Raw genomic sequence first — 26,934 nt, 5'->3', positions numbered from 1 at the left:
CAAACACAAACAAATAAACAAAAAGTAAGTTTTATTAAGTTGAATCCATCTGCATTGTTAGAACAAAACACTGATTCTTGCTTCCTTTCTCAACAAGATTATTTGGTTTTGTCTATGTCCTTAGTTTAGAGTAATAATAACCTTCTCAGTTTAGGAGAGGATAAGTTTTATCAGCAACAGATGATTGTTAATACAATGAATTATATTGAATTTGTTTTATCTGTATTACAACTAATGGACAACAAAGAGCTTTTATGTTATCCATTATTCTTATTAAAATATTATTTTATTGTTTTTTGGTATTCATAAGATTGCCCTTATTTATCTAAAATGTAAAATAGACATATAATGCTTTATTCAAATGCTTTGAAAATTTGATGTTTATCAAAAAGTTAGGGTCAACATGAACAGTGGTTAACATAAGAGACATTTGTTGGGCTAAAGATACAGGGTGCTTGCCTACCATATGTGATTCCATAGGTTCTAGCTCTGTCACTACACACAGAGAGTGAGATAGAACAGAGGAGCCTGTGGGAGGGGTTACCCAGGAAGTGAACTGGGAAGAAGCTACAATGGTCAAGTGGGAAATCATTCTGAGAGAGAAATGGCGAGCACAGTGGCCCTGTGGTAGGAATGAGACAAGCCAACCATGCATCTAGGACAGACAGGCGCAGTGCACAAGGGCCTTATAGATTATGGCGCGGCCTTTTGTAATTTCACTGGGAAGCCATTGGAGTCTTTTAAGTATGGACGGAATGGAATCAGCATCATACTTTAAAATGAAAAAAGAAAAAAAAAATTAACCTTCCTATCAAGTGAAGAATGAATGTTGAGTACAGTGGATCCAATTCCAAATGTTTGCAGCCACAGGGGATGGTCACCAGAGCTGAGGCTGTCACAATTCTGACCCAGTTGGGTATGATAGGATTCACAGTGCATCTTGGTAGAAGTGCTAGTGGAGAGGGGACAGAGTCTCTAAGGACTGCTGGGGTTTCTGTTTGTTTTCTTTTAACCTGAGTCTTAGTAGTGTGGACTGATACCTGAGGAAGATGAAGACTAGGTCTGCATGGTAGGAGGCGAGCATGGGGTGAGGGAGTCATGTCTTCTGCAGTGAGCACAGGAAGTTTAATGGTCTAGTCAGCACCCACATCAAGAAATGGCAGAGAAGGATACAGGTTTAGATCTCAGCAGAAAGAGGCAAATTTGAAAGTATAGTTTGAGAAATGGTAAAAATCATGAGGACCAGGTGGTATGTCCCATGGGGGATGGAGTGTAAATTGAGAAAGATGTTAAGGACTGAGTTTTAGGCACCCTGCCAGCTAGAAATAGGAGCTCCAAAGAAAATTGAAAGGACTAGCCAGTGAGACAGGCAGGAACATACGGCCTGAACAAAAGACTCAAGGAATCAGAATTGAAGAACTTTCAAGAATAGGGGGTGTTCCTGTATTATATGCTGCCTGGGGTGTAAGATGAACAGAGTGGTCCTGGTGTGACCGGGAAGTTAGCTGCTAGTGGATCTGATAAGCAGCATTTAAGTAAAGCAGGAAGATATGAGCCTCACCTGAAAGGTACAGGAGAGAAAGATAAGAAGGCTGAGAGTTTCCATGGAAACAAGATGCAGACATGGTAACATGGGGGTGTGTCGGAGGGGGCATAACATCAAGAGATGCCTGCTTACGTATTTTGTTTTTGAGTGTGTTTATATGTTTTTCATGTTGGTGGATAGCTGTGCATATGTATGCACATGAATGTGAAGACCAGAGGTTGAAACAAGAATTTTCCTCAATCATTCTCTTTCTTATGTATTGGGGCAAGGTCTTTCACTCAATTCAGCTAGTCTAGACAGCAAACCTTCCAAGGGTGGTTCTTCCTCTGCCTCTCACTTGATTGGGCTATAGGCGAACCATCCTGCTCAGCACCTTCATGGGTGCGGAGGGCTGCCTCGGTTCTCACAGTTGTGTGCCAAGTGCTTTTACCCAGTGAGCCACCTCCCCATCCTCCATCCTATATGTTACATAGAAGATAGGAACATACTTGGGTGCTTGTAGGAATGATTCAAGAGAAAGGAAAACACACAGGACAGAGCAAGGGAATGGAGGGATGTGTCCAGAACACAAGTCCTGGGCTGATCATAGGGAAGGATCAGTTCAAGTTCTACAGATAAAGCTGGGACAGGACTTGGCAAAGGGAGGAGGAGGTCTTTCTTGCTATAGAAGCTCTTAGTACACCATTCTGTGATTTTTACTTCTGTGTCCTTCTCTATAATCCAGGTGGAAATCCCCTAAAGCCAGAGTTGATTGACTGTCTACTTGAACTCTGTCTATTTACACAAGAGTCATTGCATAGAAGACTCTCTTTATAGTCCTTATTTTCTTCCAATTTTTTTCACATTGTTTTAGGATGAGGTCTAGTCATGTCTGTGTGATACCAGGAACTCGTGGTGTCAGGAATGTTAGGCAAGGACTCTACAGTTTAACCATATCCTCAGACTAGCACCTCTCTTTCTATAATATGAAAATCCAAATTGGAAAGGCAAATGTAGGTTCATCATAATCTTAAAAGCAGTTAACCTTACCCAAAATCCAAAACTTTGAAGTTATCCTTTTAAAAGTCATATCACAAAATCTCACTGTCAAAACATAATTTATTTGCAAAGAGGTATGACATCAAATGATAATTACCCTAGTTCTAGTTTAGGGTTAAAACAATGAAGGTATGCATATAAATATAAAAGGATTTAATTCATTAAAATATGAGAGATAATTTCTGTAATAACTGATTTGTTTCTGGATAGTGGAATGACAGATTATTTGCTTTTTAAATTTTATCTTCTGTAGTTAATATTTTTTATTAACACAGTGGTATAAACTAATAGAACCCACTACATAGGTCTACACATACATACAGCACACATATTCATCTGTTTTGGGCTTGATACCACCTTCTCCCCCGACACTGCAATATTTATTATGAAATTCCTCCCTTTCCTTGCTATAGCCTGTATGTTTTCCTTTCCCCTGAATCATTTCCATGAATACCCAGGTGAATATAGTCATGACTCCGACTCACTTTTACTCAAAGCCCAAACATCATAAACTTACAGTTTTAGAGGTGTGGATCCTGAATTTACCCATCCTGTATCTACACTTCCCAGCCGTCAAACTGGATGTTGATATACTTCTCAGGGTCCCCATGAGTGCTGTGTGAGTTAACAGACATCTGTGAATCACATACAATGAGCCTTGGCACATAGGAAACACTGACAAGGTCATAAGTGCTATTGTTGTCTATTGCTTTTTCTTTTTTCATGAAGAACACTGTTAGCTTGAGAAAAGAGAAGCATAAGTTATTATTGAATAAGGAGCAAGAAATGAAGTGTGTGGAGCACATATGCTTTGTTGCCCAAAAAGCTCATGTAGAATTTCAAAGAAACCATGCTGGATATACAAAAATTATTACCAATTTACCAAAAATATTACTAATATGCAATATTAGTATGCAAATATCACTTATTCTAGACAGATCACTGAATCCTTCTCTTGCTCCAGCCACATGACCTCCAAGTCGTGACTTGCATGAGGGATACTGGTGAACTGTTGGCAGTTAAATAGCCTCTGCACCTGGATTTTATCACCATGGTAAAGATCTTGTCTTCATGGCCAAGGCTGTGTGATTCTTTGTTTGGGCTGAAAAGTTTTACACGTTGTCTTCAGAATTCATGTCTTGAAGGATGGCTTTTGGAACTTGCTGGAAGTGCTACAGCAGGGTGAAGGGTCTTGTGGTATGAAGTCCCTTAGTCAGGCAGAGAGCCCTCCAAGTGGATGTAGTGCGAGAACATCAGGCCTGGTGGGTTTATTGGCTCAAGCTGGGGGAATGGGCAGGAGGGCATCCAACGTCAGGGAGTGCCTTCTCAGGTCAATCAACTCATATCCACTGATTCTCCATCAAAACCATGAATGCAACTTTGCAGTATCTGCAGATTACATATGTGGAGGATTGAAGCGGGGTGGATTTGCTCAAAACCACTTGGATAGGTAAATGGAAAGCTGATCTCAGGGATTTTTCAAATAGCTTTTCACCAGACTTGTACATATCCTGTCCCTGAACTTGGCTCATCAAATTGAGCACAATATGAAGTGAATGAATGGCCTCAGTGCTGCCACAAAATGAACCCCCCGTCCTGGATGCTGCTCCTTCCCACATGGCTTTGGAAGGTGTGCTTGTTTCTTGCTCTGTCTTTCAAGTCTACAAACCAAAGTTACTCAAGCAATCTCGTGTCTCTTTTGAAATTATTGGGAGACAGCTCAGTGGACAGACACATACACATTCCCATTGTTGAATATAGAGAAACATTATTTTAACACTTTTGCACTACTGATAAAGTGCTTCACTTTGACTGGTCTTTGCTCCATTCTGAATATCAGCTGGGCATTGAGAAAATTAAATACATCTAATATGCAGGACCATGGAAACATTTTATCCTTGCTACTTTACTCTATGGTGAAATAAAATGTCTGATAAAAGTCAGGGAAAGGAGGGCTTTTCATTTAGCTCACAGTTATAGCCCAGCCCACCTTTGCAGTGGTGGTATAGCACAGGAGCTTGAGTTGCCCATTACATTGCATCTGCCACCAGGAAGCAAAGGGAAATGAATGCTGGTATTTAGCTTGCTTCTCTGTATTCAGTCCAGGATGTCAGTCCATGGAAAGATGTCACCCACATTTAGGGTCTTTTCACCTCAGGTACTCAGGCTGCAACTCTTCCATAGAGCTGCTCAGAATAGGTAATACTCAGTGTTGTCAAGCTGACAGTGGAAATTCACCAGCACACTTAATGAGCTCCATTTCAAGGGTTGGCTGAGAGAACACAGGCACTACTGTGTCATGTCTGGCCTAAAGAAGTGCACATGCTGGGTGGAGACAGAGGGGAAAGGGACATTATCACATGTGATGGGGACAGTGGAAAAAGGAGGTGTGTGGGAGCTTGTGGGGTCCAGTCTAGGTGTAAGACTGAGAGGGTAGAAAAGTGATCTCCCTAGAAAATGACACAGCATGAGGGCATGGGTTTGGGGATCAGCATTTGAGAAGGTACAGAGCACAGAGGACACCTAGTAGGTCAGATCATGGAAAAGAAGAGAGGGTCTAGGCAGGGCTTGTGGGAAGCACACTTCATGGGAGCCAAAGGTTAGTATTATAGAACTTTTCCTAAGTGTGGAGGTAAATTATAGGGTGAAAAGGATCAGTAACCTAAGTGGGAGGTCACCAGGTTTTTCTCAGTGATAAGAGAAAGCAAACGAAGCTGGAGAGCTGTTCTGAAGTCAGCTATAGCTATTCCTAGCAGGTATGAATCCTAACTTCCAGCCTGACTGAACAATGACAAAGACCTCAAAAGAAGGAGCTAGCCTTGCAAGGAAGATCCTGCATTCAAGTTGGAAGCACTGGAAGCATTGGCTGTGCAAGGCGATCCTGACATGTTCAGCAAGCAAATCTAAAGCTCAGCAGAGTGCAACAGGCAGGAGGCATCACCCCTAGCATGTCCCAGAAACAGCACAGTGCAGGGAAAGGGATAGTTACCCCAGGAAAAGGTGTCTGTCCACAGTGGTAGCTTGGCAACAGAAAATCAGGAATTCAGAACATTCCTGGCTCAGGAGATTAAACGACAAGGTAAGACAAACAGAACACTGGTCACTCTAATCAATTAGAGTGTCAAGTAGTCTACAAGGCTGTAGCTAACCTTCAGTGAGAGTCTAGTTCGCCTAGACCATGCATATGCTTCTGTCATGTGGGACCACCAAAAGTGGAGTGCACAATCTGAAGACACAGAGAGGTAAAGCACTGCATCCCCACTGTGTGGCTTTCCCACTGTGTGTCACCTTCACACTGTAGTCTGAAAAGGATAAAGGGCAGCAGGATGGATCAGAGTTAGGCAGTCCTGGCTGGGCCACTGACACACAAGTACTCTTGTCAATGAGAGTCCTTTTGGGGGACAGTGATGATTTTTTCAATAATGGGCTCCACCAAGACTGGTTTGTTTCAAAATTGTCCCATTAGTGTCTAGTTTTGACCTTTCATTCTGATAGGTGGTGAATCTCTCACTGGGGAGCACCAGCACTTTGGAAAACCAAGGTAAACGAGAAAGGAATTCATTCATTCATTCTCTCTCTCTTTCTCTCTCTCTCTCTCTCTCCTTCTTCTTTCTTCTTTCTTCTTTTCTTCTTCTTCTTCTTCCTTCTTCCTTCTTCCTTCCCTCTTCTTTCTTCTTCCTTCTTCTGTTGAATAGCACAAGAGAAAGCCTGTAATTCCAACTTTGCACACATGTGTTTTGACTACATCCCTGGGGGGTTCTCCATTTCAGCGTGTCTACAATGGAGCCTCTATCAGGCTCAGCCAGTATTCTAAGGGTGTCTCCAACAGTGCTTTCTAAATCCTCAATTCTTCTCCCTGCTCATTCTCAGTTCCTCTTCTGTGAGCAGGTGGAGGGTTGGGTCCCAGACAGAGGATGTTGCTTTTGAATAATGTTCTTTTGCCAACTCCTGTTGCCTCTCTGGGCATAAGTGACCAAGAATTACCTTCTGGTGTTGGGGTGGGGTATTTTCACAAAGTTAAAGGAAACAGATGTCTAAGACACCATTCCTTTTAGAGATTTAAGCCTCTATTAGGACAGTCCTATTGGACTTGAAGATGAAGTGTTTCTTTAAACAAAAAAAGTAAAATAGCTTGGAAAACTAATCACTGAAGACAATGTGTTAGCATGTATAAAGAGCATGCCGGGATTTCATGGAATAGAAATCATTTTAATGTACCGACTGGAACTGACTTTTAAATGTATGATAAGTTATTTAAATTACAGGGAAGTAAGGTGAATAACCCATACTTGCAATCATATTCCTAGCCAATGGCTTATAAGCAGAAGCTCTTCTCAATGTGGCTACGGCCTTCTAGAAACTGTCAAGATGCACTTTTCAAACACTCAGGGAAGATGTTAAAGTTTTTTGTGGGTTGAAGTAAAAAACAAATTATCTCTGTGGCAGCACCTTTAGGGATATGGATAAAGCAGATGAGTATAGTCCTTTACAAAGTTGATGTTACAAATAAAGGCCCGTGGTGTGCCTAGAAAGACAAGAGGGACAGGAAACTACCTAGCACTCAGGCTTAGTGGGAAGAGCAGTGATGAAAGGAGAGAGCGTTAGAAATGAGTGTTACAAGCCAGAGTTATACAGTGAGCAAAACTGGAAAGTCAGATGGTTATTATCAGTTAGAAATACCTTAAAAAGAGCAGGAGATGAATGAATGTTGAATATCTGCCTAGCCGTGTTCATTACAGTCACTATCTATGTCAGCCTTCATAGAGCAGCACCTGTGTGCCAAGGGTTATTTTTCAATACTCAAAATAGAATTAGAAAGATTGGGCTTGTTAGCCATGCTGCTAAAGTTAAAGGAAAATCTGTCAGCCTTTGCTTGGCTTAAAAAATACAAAAGTCCTTAAGATGAAATGTTACACAGTCTTTCAAAAAAAAAACCATGGGTGTAGTAGATACCTATAATCCCAGACTCAGGAAGGAGTGGCAGGAGAGTTGAGAGTTCTAGGCCAGTCTAAGCTACTAAGGAAAGCTCATCTGAAAAACGAGACTAAAATAACACACACACACACACACACCAAACAAACAAACAAACAAAACACCACAATGATAGAAATCATGCTAGCTCAGTGGTAGATCATTTGTCTAGTACACACAAGGCCCTTCTCCTGCAACTGTGTGCATGTTCACACACACACACACGCATATGCTTACACACACACATATACATATGTGTGCTTACAAACACACACACATGTGCATAAACACAGAGAAGAGAGAGACAGAGGCAGAAGGGCAGAGGTACAGATCAAGAGTAACATAGGTGATTAATTATTGTCACAGCCTTGTCATCTATTGTTGAAGGGGGGGAAAGTCATCCGAATCTGGATTGCTTTGCCCTTGTCTGTCCCCTCTGAGAGTGTAAGCTTCACAGAACATTGAACAACTTGGGATCAGTGACTTAGTGGAAGGGTACAGCAAGGATGAGAGAAGCTTATACGAAATAATTTCTGACATGTTGAGAAAGAGTCAGTCTCTTTTATCATTTTCATGTGGGTTCATATCATTTTACAATCATATAATAATCTTATTTTTATAAACTATTTTATACTAATGGTGCCATACAGTAACATTATCTATCAATTTGCTTCTGATTAGGTCTTTTCTCCTGACTCAGCCTTGCCAAAGAGATCACATAAAAGGCTATGTTCAGTAGTACCAATGTGCTTGATCCATTGTTAAGAAGTACATAGGGAGAAAAAAAAATACATAAAGGAAATGGTGTGTTCCCCACAGAGATTATTATATGTCATGTCACCCCAAAGTTATCCTCAGATGATGTCTCCATGTCTGTTAGATGCAGAGTTTTAGGAAGGCTGAAAGAGTACTTGACAGGATCTTGCCTGTAACAAGGGCTCAATAATGGCAGCTACTGTTACTCAAAGGGTGAGTTATATGAAGGACATCAGAGGACTTGCAGAAAGAAAGAAATCAATAAAAGCTTACCATGGGCATGAGAGAATGGAGAGAGAGCTCTGTAACAAGCTGTGGACAAACCTATCATGGGGAAGGAAGGGCTGACAGTACCTGCAAGAGTGGCCATTCCTTATTGCACAGAAGGAAGGGACTGTGCTGGGAAGCTTTGGGTCTTGGCAGAGGCCTTCAAAGGTTTGGCTTCACTGGATTGCACTAGCCACTCCTAATGTAATTTTTCTGAGGTACCAATTAAGTGAGACAGAAGGAGACTTATACTGGCATTGCTTCCCTAACCCCCAAGGCTTGAAGTTGGGAGCACAGTATGTGTCCAAACCAGGGCTATATGATTATTCTAGCACTGAGAAGAACATCATGGCACCCCTCACGTCCTTTCTCTTCCACTATCCTGCGTGTCTTCTCACTTCTGTGTACTTCATGGCTGGGATATAAATAGGCTCCTCTAGACATTACTAATAGCATGCAGGACAAAATAAGAGAATTCAGAATTTGTGTTCTATATGCACTCTAGTGCTACTGTCATGGTTCATAGAGAGTATGTAACAAAGCCATCGTTTATTGATACATAATACAGTATTTTTCCTTAATAACATAAACTCCCAAACATATCTGTGGCTCCAATTCTGGAGAAGGCGATTTATAGATAGTGGCAAGCCCTACAGACTGTGTCTTCTAACAGAAGGCTCAGGCAGGCTGGTTTGGGCTGGTGGGTCTCTAAGCTGACTGCTACTTGGAGGAGAATGTATTTTATGAGAATCCCCTCAGAGGGCCTACTGCCCTCAGGGCTCACTGATGGAGGTGACGACGTGCCCCTTCCTACAACTCACAGGGAACCTCTTCCCCTTTCAAGTGCCTATGTCCGGTTCTGCATATTTTTCTTTCTGGAATCAGTAATAATTCCACAGCAGAGAACGCTGGTTTAAGAATTACTGTAGAAACTGGTCAGCTAAGGCTACCCTGATGAGAACCTGTTTATTCTGAGCCGCATAATCCCTTATAATCAAGTGAGTATTTCTTCCCTTTGTAAGATTCTCTGACTCGATAAGCTGACTGAAGTTGACAAAGCGGACTCTTTGAAACTTCTAGACTTGAAAGTTTAGCCCCACCCAACAAAAAAGAGGAAACTTACATGAGAATATTTCTATAACAATTGTATTAACACATGGTTTTCAGCTGAAGGTGAATCTGTGGACATAAACAGTGAAAAGCACAGCGTGCATTTGTTGCAAAGAGCTAGAAAGCATGCAAGCTTGCTGCAGGAAAAAGAACACCTTCTTTAAAATATCACCTATTGCCACTTACAGCTTACCGTTTTAGGTACAAACACGGCAAAGATGCTCTGTGTAAATTAAAGTGTGCTGTAAAACACTTTGTAGATATATTCAGATGGGGCTCATTTTCCTCAGGTGGCAACAGGGGTAAAAAGAAAGTGACTACAGAGAGGGATAAAAGGTCCCCTGGTCTGGGTGTTTTTCCAGAGTCTGACAGCAAGTCTGTGGTATAAAGAATGGTTCTTAGGAGAAGGTAATTATTCACAGCAAGCCTTGAGTCGGTGTCACTGTGAAAAATTCCTCTCTAGTACATACTCTCAGCAGGAATAATAGATCTAAAAGAAAGGAAGCAAGACTTACAAAGAACACTGTCTGCTGCCAGTAACAAATTATGTGTGCAAAAATGATGGGCAAACCCATTGAAAATCGAGAAATCGGTGCAGCAGTAAAACAAAGCTTGCCCTGAAGAGTGGCCTGCGATTGCCTTAACCAGGGGCTTTCATTAAATGTGCACTGAGTCTCTTGTCAAGCGGTGTGGATGAGAATTAGTCTGTCCTTGAACTTGTCACTTTAGTCTCCCATCACCATGTTCTGAGTTCCATAATATAATATAAAGTGCATGCAATAACTACTGACAAAATTACATACTATAATGGGAAGGATGCTTGGGCACTAACACATCACCCTGTGCTGTAAAAGGCCATAGCTTTCTTACTAACTGAATAATAAAAGAAGCTGTATATGGTCATCAGCCTGTCCATACAAAATCAGTGCTGTAGCATAGATTCACTGAAACTCCTGGTGCTTTCGTTCAAGCTACATCTAGAAAGTTGTCTAGCCCAGCAGCACAACACGAATAGCATGTGTGAAGTCCCCCAAAGTTAATTACAGATGGATCTTGCACCCAATTGTAAACCTTCATTGAACTTGTAAGGAAAAATATTTTAAGTAGTGGTATCATTAGGTTAAATGTAGCTACATCATAACTGTTAATTAGATTCATCCATTAACATTAGAGACATGACATGGAAATATTTTAAATAAGCCCACGTTGTCTTAAAAGTTTATTTTCAGTTCTTTCTGACTTATATTAAACAAGACTTTTCACCCTAAGGTCGAGAGTATGGACAAAGGCAGGTAGATATAATATAATCATGTGGTAAAAGGAGTTATTCATCGTGAGAAGAAAGCCCATGCTAAGAGAGACACATACATGTATTTATTAAGACTGTGCCTCCAAGAAGTCATGATCTTCATGAAATCCCTCTGAGACTTGGAAAGCCTCATGCTGAAGTATTATTAAATTGATATCCTATTTTAATTAGCAAAATTTAAAGGTATTAATACAAAAATATTTAAAATTTGAAGTGTTTTTTCCGTCTTCTAGTTGTTAATAAGTATGGCAGTGCTGGCAGGGGTTTTGATATTTTAATGATCATAAATATCTATCCCAAGTATATCATATGCCCAGCACAGAGTTTAAAAGCTCCAACTTATCTTTTGCCTTAACATGCCATCTGTAGGCACTTTCAGTAAATACTTTAATCTCTATGTATTTTATGGCTATTAGTACAAACAGATTTGGAACAAAATAGCAAACAGCTTACCTTTGTTAAAGCTGCTATAAATCAAGTCCTGGATTTCTAACCCTCATAATGCAAACATAAATAGAGCAAAATTCCCCCCTCACCTAGGTAAGCCCCAAAGCAAGGGGCAGGCACAAATATAGTCAAAGGCTATCCCAGGAGTGTGAGATAGTAAGAAACAGATAGAATGTGTGGCTTGGTACAAACTCAATAATGGATACTGTAGCTGCTCTTGCCAGTTTTTGAGATTTGAAGTCCGTCTGCTTTTTCACTGGCTAGCACACTTGTGCTAACATATTTCTATCAAAACAGTTAATTGAAATTGGAAATTGACTTAGCATATGCATCGTGGCCAGATCATTTAGAGCAGGAATTTAAGGATCTATATTTTCTGGGTTTGTTTTAACTCTGTATCTTCTATGTCCACGCGTTCTCCGACAGGAGTGGGGGCTAATTTCAAAAGTCCCTTGTTCTTCAATGCCTTAGCAGCAGGCAACATGCAAGGAAATTGTAAGTGTCACTGGCATGTCCCAGGTAGACACTAGGTAGGTTCTTGCTAGCCAGTGCCTGTATGAGAGGGCTGTTGATCTCGTGTCCGTCCTATCACCAGGGGTTGGACTTGTTCTGTGAGGCCAAGGTAAGGGAGTGCAACATGGGCTTGGGCACACCTCTGGAAAGCCACTGGAGTTGCATGAATATCTATAAATACTCAACATCTCAACTGGGCACACTTCTTTTATAGGCAGAAGAAGGCAAGTGAGAAGTTAGTTCACCTACTTTCTAGAGCATAGGACCTCAACCTGTCATGAGATAATTAGAAGCAGGGTCCTTCACCTTTTCCATCTATGAGCTTTTCTTGGGACTACCTCATTCCCTCCTCAGACTTTCTGAATCATAGCTGTTCTTGGGAGAGCAGATGTCTGTGGTACTCATTTTTACCATGTTTTCCCAAGAAAGTTATCAAAATATCTAAGGACTTAGAAGTTATTTCCAAAAGTCACCATGGAGGGATCACTCCCTCAAAAGCTCTCACTCTCATACTGCCGACACTAGTCAGCCTGAAAGACCATCTCTATGATTCAGACTTCCTATGAAACCAGTGTGAGCACATCTGGGGGGCGTGGGGAACTTGTTTTGTGGGGTTGTTGATTTGGTTGGTTTTAAGGTTAAGTACTGCTGACAGTTTGTGAAAATACAGCTCAATGACCATTGCTGTGGCTTTCTCTAACACCCTTCACTACATATGGATTTCCATATTACAATATATGAGGAATACTTTTTAGCAACTTTGAGATATCAAAGGTCTCAAGCAAGTGTCCATTTTGTTCCACAGGAAGTTTCTATCTCTGAACATAATTGTCTAGTAGCAGATAAGAAAGGGACACAGAGGCCAGGATTTATTTCCTCAGCCTTGGCCATTTCTAACTAGTCTAAGTAAGTATTGCTGGTATCAAGACGTAGTGACATATGGGGACTGCCAAGATGGCTCAGCACTTAAGGACACCTGTTGTTCTGGAAGGAGATGCTGCCTTGGTTCCCAGAACCCACATGGCAGAGTACAGCCGTCTGTAATTTTAGTTCCAGAGGATCTGAGTCCCTCTGATGACCTTTGCAGGCACAAGGCACACTCTGGTACCCATACAAACGTGTAGACAAGACACAAACCTAAAAGTAGAGTAAATGTTTCATTTAAAAGGGGGAAGTAATGATAGCTAGCCATCCAATGACTTCTTCCCTTTTAAATCCAGGCAGGAAGGCATTGAAACAATTAGAAGGTATGACAGTTGTCTGTTTTCTCATGGTAAATTTGGAACATTGACAAACACAATTGGGGGCATAAGAATGTGGGCATGGTAGCTCAACTTCTCTGAAGACAGGCTCCTACCATTCCCACACCTTTGCCTTTTGTAACTGCCTCAGCACCCTATTAGAGCCTCTGTTTATTCTAGGGCTTCAGATTTAGTCCAAGTTTGTGTTTCCAGGTTCATGTTCAGAGGTAGAGAGCATCGGTGTGTAGCCAGTGACATCATCCTACTTGGCACTGAGAATAAGGCCCATTGTAACTGTCTTAATTCTCTTTATTAATTTTCCTAAACTAGTTTGAATCCTTTGGTGCATTTTTACATAATTATGGTACAGGCAAAAGGCTTGAGGGGACAGAATAACCACTACAGTATCAAAGCAGAATAAATATTTGCAGAAAAATTCTGCCATAAGTTAATATTTTGCATATGAGGCCCGGTTCAAAATCTGAGTTATTCCCGGGGCTTGATCCAAAAGAACAAGGCTGTGGCCCACCCTTAGACACCCGGAGATGATGACGGATCAGAAAAAGGTCAGCTGGAGATGCCATGCCAAGAATAAGACAGAAGGGACCAAAAAGGCAGAAAAACAGTGCACTAAGACCTAAAAGCAAAGACCTGTCTGCTGGTGGTTGAGTTTCTGGCTCACAGGGCTCTGTGCCAGCTGCCTGCACCCAAGCCGGGTTCTGTGGCCTGGTATGTTGGCTTGCCCCACAGCCATCCATGTGAGCATTTTACAGCCTGACTCTAGGAATGTTCTCGGGCTACAGACTGAGGTCCCCATCAGTGCCTGCACGTTGCTTATTGTATGTCTCTTAGTCCTCTGTAATCCCAGTGGGAAGAAAGCAGAGGAAGCAGAAACCTGGGTTCTTTGCTTGTTAGTGTTTATCTGAAAGACATGACAGGTTAGTTAAGGGCTGGTGGGCCCATCCCCACACCTCAGACAGCTGCTCTCTGCCCAGCTCAGCCCCTGCTGTTGAGCCATGAGCCCCACCATGTGTGCTCTTTGGTTGGTGGTTTAGTCCCTGAGAGCTCTGGGGGTACTGGCTAGTTCATATTGTTGTTCCTCCTATGGGACTGCAAACTCCTTCAGCTCCTTAGGTCCTTCTCTAGTTCCTTCATTGGGGACCCTGTGCTCAGTCCAATGGATGGCTGTGAGCATCCACTTCTGCCTTTGTCAGACACTGCCAGAGCCCCTCAGGAGACAGCTATAGCAGGCTCCTGTCAGCAAGCTCTTGTTGGCATCCACAATAGTGTCTGGGTTTGGTGATTGTAAATGGGATGGATCCCCAGGTAAGTCAGTCTTTGGATGGTCATTTCTTCAGTCTCTACTCCACACTTTGTCTCTGTAACTCCTTCCATGGGTGTTTTGTTCACCCCTTCTAAGATGGATAGAAATAACCACACTATGGTCTGTCTTCTTCTTGGGTTTCATGTGTTTTGCAAATTGTACCTTGGGAATTCTAAGTTTTGGGGCTAATATCCACTTATCAGTGAGTGCATATCATGTGAGTTCTTTTGTGATTGGGTTACTTCTTTCAGGATGATATCCTCTAGATCCATCCATTTGCCAAGGAAATTCATAAATTCATTGTTTTTAATAGCTGAGTAGTACTCCATTGTGTAAATGTACCCCATTTCCTGTATCCATTCCTCTGCTGAGATGGTAACTTAACCTGTATTCTTGGCCTTCCTATTTTTCCCCACTCACAGTGTGCCGGTTGTCAGTGTAACATGCTAAAACCACATGCTCACCACATGCCAGGTGGACTTTGTAACCTGGTAAAGACATAATAACTTATGTGGGATTGAGTCTCCTTCCGGACCATGGCCCTCTGACATGTCAATCATTTAAGGGTCTTCCTGGTGTTGACATAGAGGGCTGGAGGTTGTGGTGAATGGAGGAGGCTACACATCTGACCTGTAGGCTGGAAGAAGTAAGCAGTCTCAAAGCCTTGGCCTGCTTGCCTCAGGTGCTGGAGGACACACTCCCAGCTGAACGTCTCCGTCTGTTATCTAGCTCTTTAAAGATTTGGAAATTAAAAAGCAAGCACCCCAAGTGATAATGAATACCTAGTAGATTCTTTGAAAACACTCCTCAGGCTTCAGAGGCCGTGACATCCAGGGACACCTTCTGAAACTGGAGAGGAATGAGGTTCATCCTAGGGACACCAAGTTTCAGGAAATAGGCATGAAGGTGTGGGTTCCAGTTTAGTAGGGAACTTGCTTGGGACAAGTCAACACATGGCTGCAGGACAAGTCAACACATGGCACGCTGCTGGGCATTGCAGCCTCTTGGTGTTCTCTAGGCTTCTGAGAGTCTTTGGAACCTTTTGTATTTTATTTTGCGTGTGTGTGTGTGTGTGTGTGTGTGTGTGTGTGTGTGTGTCTGTGTGTGTCTGTGTGTGATATTGGTAGGGGTTCGCTAGGACTTCACAGGTACTTAGAAGAAGCTACCACTTAGCCACGCCCAAAGCCCTCCAAATCAAATGTTTTATGTGTAATACAGAGCAGTGATCACATGACTCATTAATTACAAGTTCACAGTCTCAAAAGTAAATGGATGCTTTTCATGGCCTCTCTATAACTTGTGCTTATAGCACTAATTTATTGTTCTGTTGCTCATTAAACAGTAATAGGCTTTTCATGTCTAAATGTGCTAACAGAGAACAATTAAGAGCACTCTTGATTTTTAAAAACCTCTTTCTATTAAAATCATTCTACAAACTTCTCCTGATAAGGAGGTCATTGTTGGAGAAAGAAGAGGTTTTGTTTTAACCAAGCCTCCTTGAAGATTATCTGTTCCTGGAGGGAAAAGCCTGAAACTATTGACTTTTGATTACCTTGAAAAGATACTAAACAAGTCTTCACTTGGAGTCCAACCTGGAACAATGAGTCTTAAATACAGGTAACAAGAGAAACAAAGCATGGGTCTGGAAAACTATGGCAACAATGGCTCATCAACCATGTTAGCTCACTTCTCAGAGGGTGGGAATTTAAACCGGAATCGGCTTAAGACAGACTCCTTACACCCTGCTTTGCAGACAAACCTTCCCATCCCTAGCTATGGAGTCCTCCACTTTAGAATTTTTGACTCTCCCATCCACCCACTTTTTCACACATCTTTTCCTCAGCTAGTTCCTGATTTTCCCAAGACAGAGAGAAGCTATGTTAGGGGTTGTAGTCTTTTTTCCTCCTCTGCTTACTGGGGGTGTGGGAGGTTGGGGGGGGCGCATAAAAACTGCATTGCTTGATAAGGATCTGAAATCTCTTTTCCTGATTCAGAACCCCTGTAGAGCTGGAATTAGGTTGTTTAACAAACAATGATTCTGTCTTCTAGACTAGGACTTAATGGTTAGTGCTGAGAAGGAAGGTGCTTGCTGGATTTCCCTAGAATGGGCTCTGAGCCCTGTTTTTCCTTTTTCTTATCTGAGGTCACAGACCTCAGGAGAGCCCAGAAGGGTTACAAGGCCAAAGTCGCCTTCTTGGAACTCTCTGCTTGCTGGGAGAGGGCTGCCTGCAAAATAGATGCCTTGGGAAAAGGTTGGGGGCGGGTCACCTTTTTAATTCTGAGAAGGAACAGCTGGTTTGAATTTCTCTCCACTTCTGTCTCCTGCTGCCTTCCTCACAAACCCATGGAGAGGAGGATTTGTCCAGAAGGAGCCCGCAGCATGAAGAAACTACCTTCTATTACTATGGTGTGCTGCTGTTTTGTGGCCTAGCTGAATTTGCCGACTGGCAGAAAGGGCCTAGATTTTACCTGGCTAACGTTGTCAGAAACCGGCTAGAGCTTTGTCTGCAGAGCCTTCTTCTAGTAAGAGCTTTTAACTAAAACTCTAATGGAAATAAGTATCCTAAGGTCCATATGGAAAACTGGATAAAATGGCAGAGATGTGACCAACACATAAAAGCAAGCCAAGTGTAAGAATTACCTGCTTCTGTGCTGGACACCATCTCTAGTTCTAAATCGCTATGTCCTTATTCATCGCTCCTGTTGACAGGGGACTGCTGCTTCCCACCATCACCCCTGGGCTGGGGACACACACAGCAGGAGGGCTGGGGACTCAGCAGGAGGATGCTCCCTGCTGTTTCATTATGAACAGGTGCAGAAACGGGGCCCTGTGTCCTGTGGAGCTGAGCTCCAGCCCATGATTGTGACTAGGTGTTCTGAATAGTGCCTATCTTAGCCTGCTTGCAACAGCATAATAAATCCAGTGCTTACCATGAACATGCAGTGCTAGGAAAACAGTAAAAATAACATGGAAATGTTTGGGAAAAACACACGATATGGCTTGACTATTTTTATTTAGTTTTGAGGTCATCCACGCTTTTTTAAATCCTGAGCATGTGGGTGCATACACACACACACACACACACAGAGAGAGAGAGAGAGAGAGAGAGAGAGAGAGAGAGAGAGAATAAAACTCACATCTCTCTCGAGTGAATGGTAAACCAGTAACAGATTTTCTGTCTGGCTCCTCGGCACCCTTGCCTCAGGCCCTGTTGGTGTGTGGTTCGGCAAGCAATCAAAGGTCATAATTTCATTGGCAGTTAGCATCAGGTTTAATTTTTCTAGCATGTTGCATTTACCAAAATGTCTGGTTTTAGTTATGCCAAGCACTCTCTGAATCAAGCTTTGAGCAGTATTGTGTGTTTAGGTACCTGAGGTTTATGGAACACACATGCTAATTGTTTTCAATCACTTTCCTTTCTAAACACAAAAATGTGTTTTCTGAAGCTGAGCAACAGTAGTCCTTGATGACAGTGCTCATTTCTTGTAGAAAAGGGCTCCCAAACAGGTAAAAATGCCAATTTAACAAGACTGCCGCCTACTGATGGGTATAGTTGAAAAGAATACCAATTATGGTGTTTTTTTTTTTTATGACTGCTTTGGGTTCCTTTTTAAAGGTCCTTCTTAAAAATTAACACACACAATTTAAATTGCATTTCAGGAGTGTGACCAAGTCCATATAGATGATGTTTCATCAGACGACAATGGCCAGGACCTGAGGTGAGCGAGCCTTGGTGCACAGACTGAGTGGTCCTCTGTTAAAAGAGTTTAATTACTCAGCAATTAAGATGAATTTTCTGTTTGATTAACTCCGGCCTTCTCTTGCATCTAAATAGCACATACAACTTTGGAACAGATGGCTTTCCTGCTGCAGCCACCAGTGCTAATTTATGCCTGGCAACTGGTGTCCGAGGTGGTGTGGACTGGATGCGGAAACTGGCCTTCCGCTACAGACGAGTAAAAGAGATCTACAACACCTACAAAAACAACGTGGGAGGCAAGTGGCTGGCGGAGGCCTCAGTGGGCTGGGCTAGGAGTGTACACCTACAAAGTGCCACTCACTCTGGGGCCACACTGTTGGGTATAATAGAATACGGACAGTTTTATCTAACTGATTAAATTCTACTACAACTTTATAACAGACATAAGACTAGAACCAGCTGCCCTGGCTGCCAAGTGCCATGGGATGGCCTGCAGTGACCTGCGGTGGCCTGCAGTGACCTGGGATGGCCTGCAGTGATATGGGGGTGGCCTGCAGTGACCTGAGGTGGCCTGCAGTGACCTGGGGTGGCCTGCAGTGACCTGGGGTCAGCTCCTTGACCTTTTCAACACTCAGTGATCCTTCCAAACAAACCTTGTCCACAACACAAGATGGGTTATAATATTGTTTCCTGTCCTGTGTTGTGTTAGCCTGAGTTTTTTCAGCATAGTTCATGGTGGTCAAAGTGGCTTAAATATAAAGGAAATAACAATCAGTTAATATAATGGCAGATACATCGATGGGGCTGTTTCCAGTATGGCTGGAAAATATGTGCATATTAAATATGTGCCTTCCTCCAGCCAGGAACCAGAACTAGGTCTGGGGGGAGAAACATCATTCCATAGAGTCAGACAGCATGCCAAGACACTGTCCCTAAGCACACCAAGGACTGTCACTCACCCTAGAACCGGAAGGGTAGTCAACTTGTCCCCATAGTCCATGGTTAGAAATTGTCCACTGAAAGATGGGGATCTGGGAATGTCCAGGGGCACACATAGTCCCTGAAAACTAAGCACACATTTGCAAATGAATGATAATTAATGGTCTGTTTCTTCTTTATGAATCTGCATGGTCATGTGGGTGAGGATATGGGTTTCATGATCATTCTACCCCTCAGGTCTGCTTGGCCCAGCTAAGAGGGAAGCCTGGCTCCAGCTGAGGGCTGAGATTGAGGCACTCACAGACTCCTGGCTGACCCTGGCCCTGAAGGCCCTCTCCCTCATCCACTCCCGGTGAGGCCCCCGTGGGCATGGGCTGGGCAGTGGGCATTGCTCAGGCTTGCTTATCTTGAAGACTTATTTGTCAACAGTTCTTCCTTCTTTGTGTTCTCATAGGACGAACTGTGTGAATATTTTAGTAACAACTACCCAGCTCATCCCAGCATTGGCAAAAGTCCTGCTATATGGATTAGGAATTGTGTTTCCAATAGAAAATATTTACAGTGCAACTAAAATAGGTAAGCTCTTTATGGTTTTTACCTACTGGTCATCCTTGAGGCCAGTGTGAATGGAAAGATGCTGAATGAAGCTTATCTTCAGAATCCTTGTTCATCAGAAAAAGGGAAGGGTAATGAGGAATATCAAATATAACCCACACAGCTGAATGATAAAACTTTGCTGGAGAAGGTAAAGGCTGGGCATTCAACCTACAAATGATTTAACATCAGTTCTGAGCGATTGGATTTAGTCTTTTAGATAACTTTGAACACAAGTGTCTTAGTCAGGGTTTCTCTTCCTGCACAAACATCATGACCAAGAAGCAAGGTGGGGAGGAAAGGGTTTATTCAGCTTACACTTCCATACTGCTGTTCATCACCAAGGAAGTCATGACTGGAACTCAAGCAGGTCAGAAAGCAGGAGCTGATGCAGAGGCCATGGAGGAATGTTCATTACTGGCTTGCTTCTCCTGGCTTGCTTAGCCTGCTCTCTTATAGAACCCAAGGCTTCCAGTCCAGAGATGGTCCCACCCACAAGGGGCCTTTCCCCCTTGATCACTAATTGAGAAAATACCCCACAGCTGGATCTCATGGAGGCATTTCCTCAACTGAAGCTCCTTTCTCAGTGATAACCCCAGCTTGTGTCAAGTTGACACACAAAACCAGCCAGTACAACAAGCATTTTGTAAGTTAAAGCAAAAGTTAATACAAACCCATACAAAGTGGAAATAAACGCTTCAGAATAGTTTTCTCTATTTTACTGGAAGTGGGGTTTTGTTGGTTTTAGCTCAATATGTATAAAAACTTGATTTTTCATTTTAATTCTGGAAAGATAGGAAAAAGAAGCTTCCTACCAGAGAATACACACTTGGGAGGGGCGTCTGATGTGTAGTTAGAATATAATAAACTAAGGAGGAAAAGGATGAGAAGTCCTGACTTGTTCTCAAGAGGAGCAAAGAACTACCCATGAGCCATTATGACAACAATATGCAAATGAGCCTCCAGCGGGCAGGCACTGGATGTGGAAAACTGTACTAGCCAATTTGCATATTCATCTTTACATTTTACAAATGAGGAAACATAAGCACCCAGGCTTAAGTTGTTTGGGTAAATGGCTGAGAGTCAAGCCTAGGGTCACTCTAATCTGCACTCCTCTCCACAAGGAGACATCCTGCTAAATGCCTGGCTGTGTGCAGGGCTCTAGAAGCTGTTGCTCCTGGCCAGGAGGAAACAGAGGTCAGTGTGGACCAGGTAGAGAAGGACAAATAAGAATGCTTATGGAGCAGATATGCTAATGAGGTCTCTGAGTGGCTCTCCTGAGGTGCTCATGAAACGCTGCCTGTGAACAGCCCTGAGCACACATTAATTCCCTGGGTATTCCCTGTGAGACAGAAAAAAGTATGGGTATCCTCAGAGTACAAAGGAGGCTGATGCTGGCTGCTGACTCCATCTAAAGACAAAAGAGCAGAAGCAGTTCCCTCAGCTCTGACTTCCATCTTCCCGTAGCCTTCAAAGCTTTTGCTCAGTGGTCACTAAACAATTATTTGTTTGTAATGTGAATGTTCTACCAGATTAAAACATTCCTGGGGCCCTTTGTTTCTTTTTCACCACAATGATTACAGTGTACAGCGTTCCTTATACACTTAGAAAATGTGTATGTACTCAGAAAATGGGTTCGCATGAAATGGATAAACATCTGTGCATTGGAAGAGGCTGGGGAGGCCATAGAGTTTCTTATAGGCAGCTGGGTCAACACTGCCATGTTAACCAGGAAAACAAGGTTACCGTGACAGGAATGCATGGAGCCTGGGCAGCTGAGCCTACCATTTTAAAAAATCTGCCGATTCAATGTCTAAGAACAACTCATGCTTCTTAAGCTAAAACTTTTTTTAATGAAAAATAATAAAAACAAGCTCCTTTTAAAAATAATCTTATGTTTTGTTCTGTTTTTGTAAGCAAAGTAGGGATTGAAAGACCTGTGACTATTGCTGACTGTCATCAAGTGAAATGACTGTGGGGGTCACTATAGACAGGCTGACAACTTAAGCTTTTCAATATTTAGTGCAAAAAAAAATCTATATAACCCAAAGTTTGCAACGAAACCTGTAGATGACAGTATACAAGCAAGACTTTTTATTTTTTCCACCAAAACTTCACCCTTAAATAACCTCTAAGGAGTTGTGAGATTAGCTCAGGGAAAATCAGCCTAACCTGTGAAAAGCTCTGGGCCTGATCCCTAACACTATAATAAAAAAAAAAAAATTAAAAACAAAACAAAGAAAACCCTGTTCACATTTACATAGCAATTTAATATTCCTTTCTATACAAGTCAGAAAGAATTCAGCTTTGCAGAACATGAAAGCATTTTCCCATTCAGAGGAAAAAGTCTGTTTCTTAAAGTGATTTAAAATTTCACAGTTTAGTGGGCAACTAAAGCATTGAAAGGAGTCTTTGACCAAGGCTGGCCATATTACATTCTGTCAGATGCAAATGAAAGATTTTAGTGCAAAATACAAATATAAAGCAGACATTTGTTTAAGCAAACAAGCAATTTGTTCATGGATCTATCTGATCCTCATTTGAAAGAGGTGCAGGCCCTGCTCAGCCATTCATGTTTGAGAACTATCAACTGTCCCTTTGTCCATTCAAATGACCTTATTGGCAGCCGAGACCCAGACACCGATCTCCTCTGTGAGAAGAAACAATGCCAGCATTACCTACAGAGATGTGCTGACAGCCTAGCCCAGAGGAAGGCCTGACATTGGAAAGATAATAGACAGATAATAGACAGATAACGGTGTTCTGTTGCCTGGATCCTGCTTTCCTCTAGGAAAGTGCTTGGTTGGGTGTAAGATGGCTGGGTGAGGTGGCCACAATCTTGTTGTACTACCCATAAGCACGGTATCCGACAGTTGTTTAAGAGGATAAAGATATGTATAGCATATTTTTAAGCAAAGACATTAGGCTTTGTGTGTCTTTCTCTGGACCAGCAAGGGTTCAATTACTAAGTTTGGTTATTTTTGTTTTTAAGTCACTTGCACTGATCTTGTTTGATTTGGCTTAATATAACAAGTTTTTTAAGCTAAAATAGACTGCTAGAATTATATGCCTTTTAGTCTCAGCTTGTAGGGAAAGAATTTTTATTATAACTCAGTACACTAGCGTGCACACACATACACTCAGGCACATGTATATGGACACACATTCATATGTTTGTATCATTAAGATCTTTGGAAAAGTCTATTTAAACCAGGCTGCCCAACATTTTGGCTTTGAGACATGGTGTTTCAAAGTTCAAGCTATTAATTGTGCAATGGAACTAAAAACAAAGCAAAACCTCAGAACTTCAGTAAGTTTGTGATTTTGTGTTAGGCCACATTGATAGCTAGCCTGACTTCATGTGTCTCAGGCCATTAATTTTCGAAAAACAGCCAACATGCTGCTAATGAATTCACAACCTTTAGTACATTGTGCTGTCTTCATATTGCTCAAGTGGCTCGACGTGTTTCCCTGGGTTGGATAGAGCTGAGTCGGAAGCATGGACAGAGTGTCTACTTAAGGATTCCTAGCATCAAAGTATACTTTCTGTAACTTGCTTTTATCCACTAGGAAAGGAAAGCTGTTTTGAGAGGATAATCCAAAGGTTTGGAAGGAAAGTGGTATACGTTGTCATAGGAGATGGTGTGGAAGAAGAGCAAGGGGCAAAAAAGGTAAGCCTCCCCAGAGGATGCTGTCTGCAGCTTCAGTCCTCAATATTGGCTCCTTTTACCCATGGCAATTTGTACCACAGACGATGAAATGTGGAGAATTGTAAACACGGGGAGGGGGCTGTGAAGAACCCTACAGATGTGAGTGAGCTTTTCAAGTGGTAGTTGGTCAGAAAAGCTGGCTTAGCATCGCAGCAATGTTGCAGAACCCAGGGGACATATACTGTCCTTATTTCTGGCATATAGGACATTGTCAGGTGACTCACATCTTGTTACCCAATCCCTCTCAAGCATCACTTTGGAAAGATGCTTGCTGACAGTCCAAGCCGGCATGCAAGATGAAATAATTTTCTGTCCCAGAGGGCATCTGCCTTGCTTGGAGTGCTGGAAAGGAGCGAGCCTTGGATATGAGTATAAAAGCTTTCTGGAACCATGCCCTGTTCACCATTGCTGGTGTGTGCTTCTGTAATCCTATCATTACCTTAGGAGAAACCATCTCCTTTGGCATTTCACTGTGCTTCTTAAAGGACAGGACCCCCTTCCTTACCTGACACTTGAGGTCTTCAGAATCTGATTATAACTTGCCATTCTGGTCTGTCTCCCTCATCCACCCATTCATCTGGTGACCTGCTACCTTAGTCCATTTTCTGTTACTATGGAAAAATGCTTGAAGTTGGATAGGTTATAAAGAATAGAGATGTATTTGGCTCAGTTCTAGAGCTACAACTTTGGAGAGTATGGCATCAATGTCTGATGAGGACCCTCTTATTACATCATAAGGTGGCAGGGGGGCATCCCCTGTGGACACAGGGCACGGACTGTCTTCATCACTGTAGAAATTCACTAATGTCACAGTCCTTCTTTTACACATATTGCCTACTCAACATCATGAGCTCAGTCTAACTAATCCTAATTATGGCCAACAGTTCTCACCTTCCATTAATATCACCATGAAAAATTGAGGTTTCATCTCCAACATGTGAATGTTGGAAAACACATTCAAACCATTAACCCCTCTCTTTTACCACACGCCCTCATTTCCCCCAGAATATTTTAACACTATTAAATATTAATAATAACATCCTTTTGTTATTGTCAGGCTCATTTCTCAAAACTCATGCCATGCAAACATCTTGTGTTCCTAGGCTATTTTCCCTTCTTGTGGTGCTCACTTGTGCTTTAAGTGGAGATACACAGTGCCAAGAGTTTGGATGCTAATCTAACCCACATTGGATTTACAGCTTCATTGTCTGTCCATTCTGCGACTTTGAGCAAGTGTCTTAAGCTTTTCCTTTCATTTTAGCCTCTTTCCCAATGAGCATAATCACAGCCTCTTTGATCAATTAGATTCCTTAAGACTTGTGAGTCTCATAAAGGAGCAGATGGCAGCTAGGATTACAAATATAATTACGAATGTCTGTTTTGGTGACTGAATATGATCTTGGGGTGGAAAACTTTTGTTGGAGACTCCATCTTCAACTTCTCTGTATGTCTCTAAATCTTGGTACAGTTGTACTCCATGTTTCTTCAAGGACATTCTATCATGAGGTGATTAAAGTTCCCTTCTTTCCCCACAAATTCATTCACAGAGGTCTTCTTTCAGAGCCATAATAGACACAGCAGTTCAGTCCTGCCCTTTTCCAGTCAGTACTAGAAATGGCACACCAAGGTCCAGCCAGGTCTCAGATGTAGCACTGACTGCCAGGTGTGACATGTAGCACCCTTTTCATCTGTCTCTGAAGATGGCTTCCTTTATCTCAGATACCTCTGAATTCTAACCAGAGCGCAGGCACTGGCCCTCTCTCTGTCAGTGACAGAAGATGCCACTGAGGTGCCTGGTGCTGATGGAAACATACACACAACTTGGCCTACTAGTGCTTAGTAGGAGCATCAAACAAACCTTGTTGATTGTCCCATCTCACCAGTGTCAAGTCCTGACTGGTCCTGGGTACATTTGTCAGCCCAGAACTAAATTAGAATACCCCAAACTCAGTCCAGAGGGCTGAGGAAGAATGGTAGATAGGAAATTGAAACTCAAGTTCTCTTCCTTGGAAAGCTTGTAGAATTCCCAGGCCAGAACCCCCTAGTGGCTGGAAGAGCCTGGGAGAGAGACTCCAGGGTTCTGTGCTCCTATGTCCAAGTCAGCGTTCCAACTACCCTCCAAGCTGGGCTTTCCAAATGGTAATTTCAGGAGAACGTTAACATAGTGTGGCTTTTGTGTTTTCCATAAGATGCAAAACCACAGGTAAAATCCCACTTGAGGTGGGTCCTTCATAGGTCTTTCTGAGATGTTTCTCAGATGGAGAGCCCTGGTAAATAAGCACAGTGTGGCAAGCAGGAGCTCCTGAGCTGACACTACAGTTCAAAGGTGTAATGAGATGGTATTTTCTATCTTCAAAGAGCAGTTAGGATTATCTTCCCAATTTTTCTTTGGATGTGTTTTTTAACATCAAAAAGAAATTAGAGAAAGAACATTTTCTTTGGATTTTTACTTATGAATCATCTTAGTTTTACTTTGATGATAGTGGGTGAATGTATGTGGTAAGATTTACAAAAAGGAAAATCCTTGGACCTTGTAACCTGCCTGTACGTGTAAAAAAAAAAAATTCAGCTTTCAAAAAGATCAGGTTCTTATATGTTGCAAAAGGTGCAGACACCATCAGTTTATAATCACCCAGAGTAACTAAACATTCATTTAAAGACAGTAGTTGAGCTAGTCTTTAAAAGAAACCAGCATTTAAATAGTAGTTCTCCATATATGAAGGTAGAGAAAGAGAGACATGAGAATTGATGACATATAATGAGTATCTTCAGAGCAAAGATGTGCCCAGAAGGAGAGAATATTTAATATCTAACTTAGTTTCCTCCTTATAGGGGGAAAGTAGAAAGCCACCATCTTACATATAAGATAAATACATAGACAACATCAGCGGAGGGACGTGAATGAAGATGGCTACACACACTGTAGGAAGATCTTTGTTCCAAAGAGGGAATGTAGGTCACCAGCTCTAAAACTCCATTCATAGTCCCTTGTTTTCAGGCACTCCCTTTAATATCTCATTAGAGCCTCAAATGATGCTGCTGTAAGGAAGGCTCTTCTTGGACACATTGCTCAGAAGAGAAAACTAAGACCTAGCTGGGCCAGGTGACATGTGCCTATACTCCCTGCTCTCAGGGCACTGGGTTGGGGAGATAGGAGCTGAAAGCCATCAAGAAGAAGAAGAAGAAGGAGGAGGAGGAGGAGGGGAGAGGGAGGGGGGAGAGGGAGGAGGAAGGAGGGGAAAGGAGGAGGATGAGGAGGAAGGAGGAGGAGGGGGAGGAGGAGGGAGGGGGAGGGGGGAGAGGGAGGAGGAAGGAGGGGAAAGGAGGAGGAGGGGAAAGGAGGAGGAGGAGGAGGAGAAGGAGGAGGAGGAGGAGGAGGAAGATGAGGAAAAGGAGGAGGAAGGGGAGGAGGAGGAGGAAGGAGGAGGAGGAGGCTGCAGCTCCTTGGACCTTGTGACCTTCATGAGC

The 26,934-nt window shown here is 42.5% G+C and overlaps 1 protein-coding gene across 9 annotated transcripts in view; it reads left to right on the top strand.

Annotated features, from left to right (window-relative positions):
- Eya1 (EYA transcriptional coactivator and phosphatase 1) overlaps positions 1–26,934 on the top strand; it is a 142,342-nt gene that overhangs the window by 105,689 nt on the left and 9,719 nt on the right. For 8 of the 9 annotated variants that reach the window (XM_085835710.1, XM_085835709.1, XM_021155483.2 and 5 more), the window contains 5 exons: positions 18,184–18,242; positions 18,359–18,519; positions 19,400–19,514; positions 19,617–19,738; positions 23,327–23,427. In XM_085835710.1, the coding sequence (XP_085691836.1) occupies positions 18,184–18,242; positions 18,359–18,519; positions 19,400–19,514; positions 19,617–19,738; positions 23,327–23,427 (558 nt within the window). Of the gene's footprint in view, positions 1–18,183; positions 18,243–18,358; positions 18,520–19,399; positions 19,515–19,591; positions 19,739–23,326; positions 23,428–26,934 lie in introns of those variants that run through there. The other variant, XM_085835721.1, reaches the window with a different exon arrangement.

Source organism: Mus caroli, unplaced genomic scaffold (genome assembly GCF_978045245.1).
Source record: "Mus caroli unplaced genomic scaffold, Mus_caroli_1 scaffold_1, whole genome shotgun sequence".
Classification (NCBI taxonomy): Eukaryota; Metazoa; Chordata; class Mammalia; order Rodentia; family Muridae; genus Mus; species Mus caroli.
This window is presented reverse-complemented; position numbering and strand designations above follow the sequence as displayed.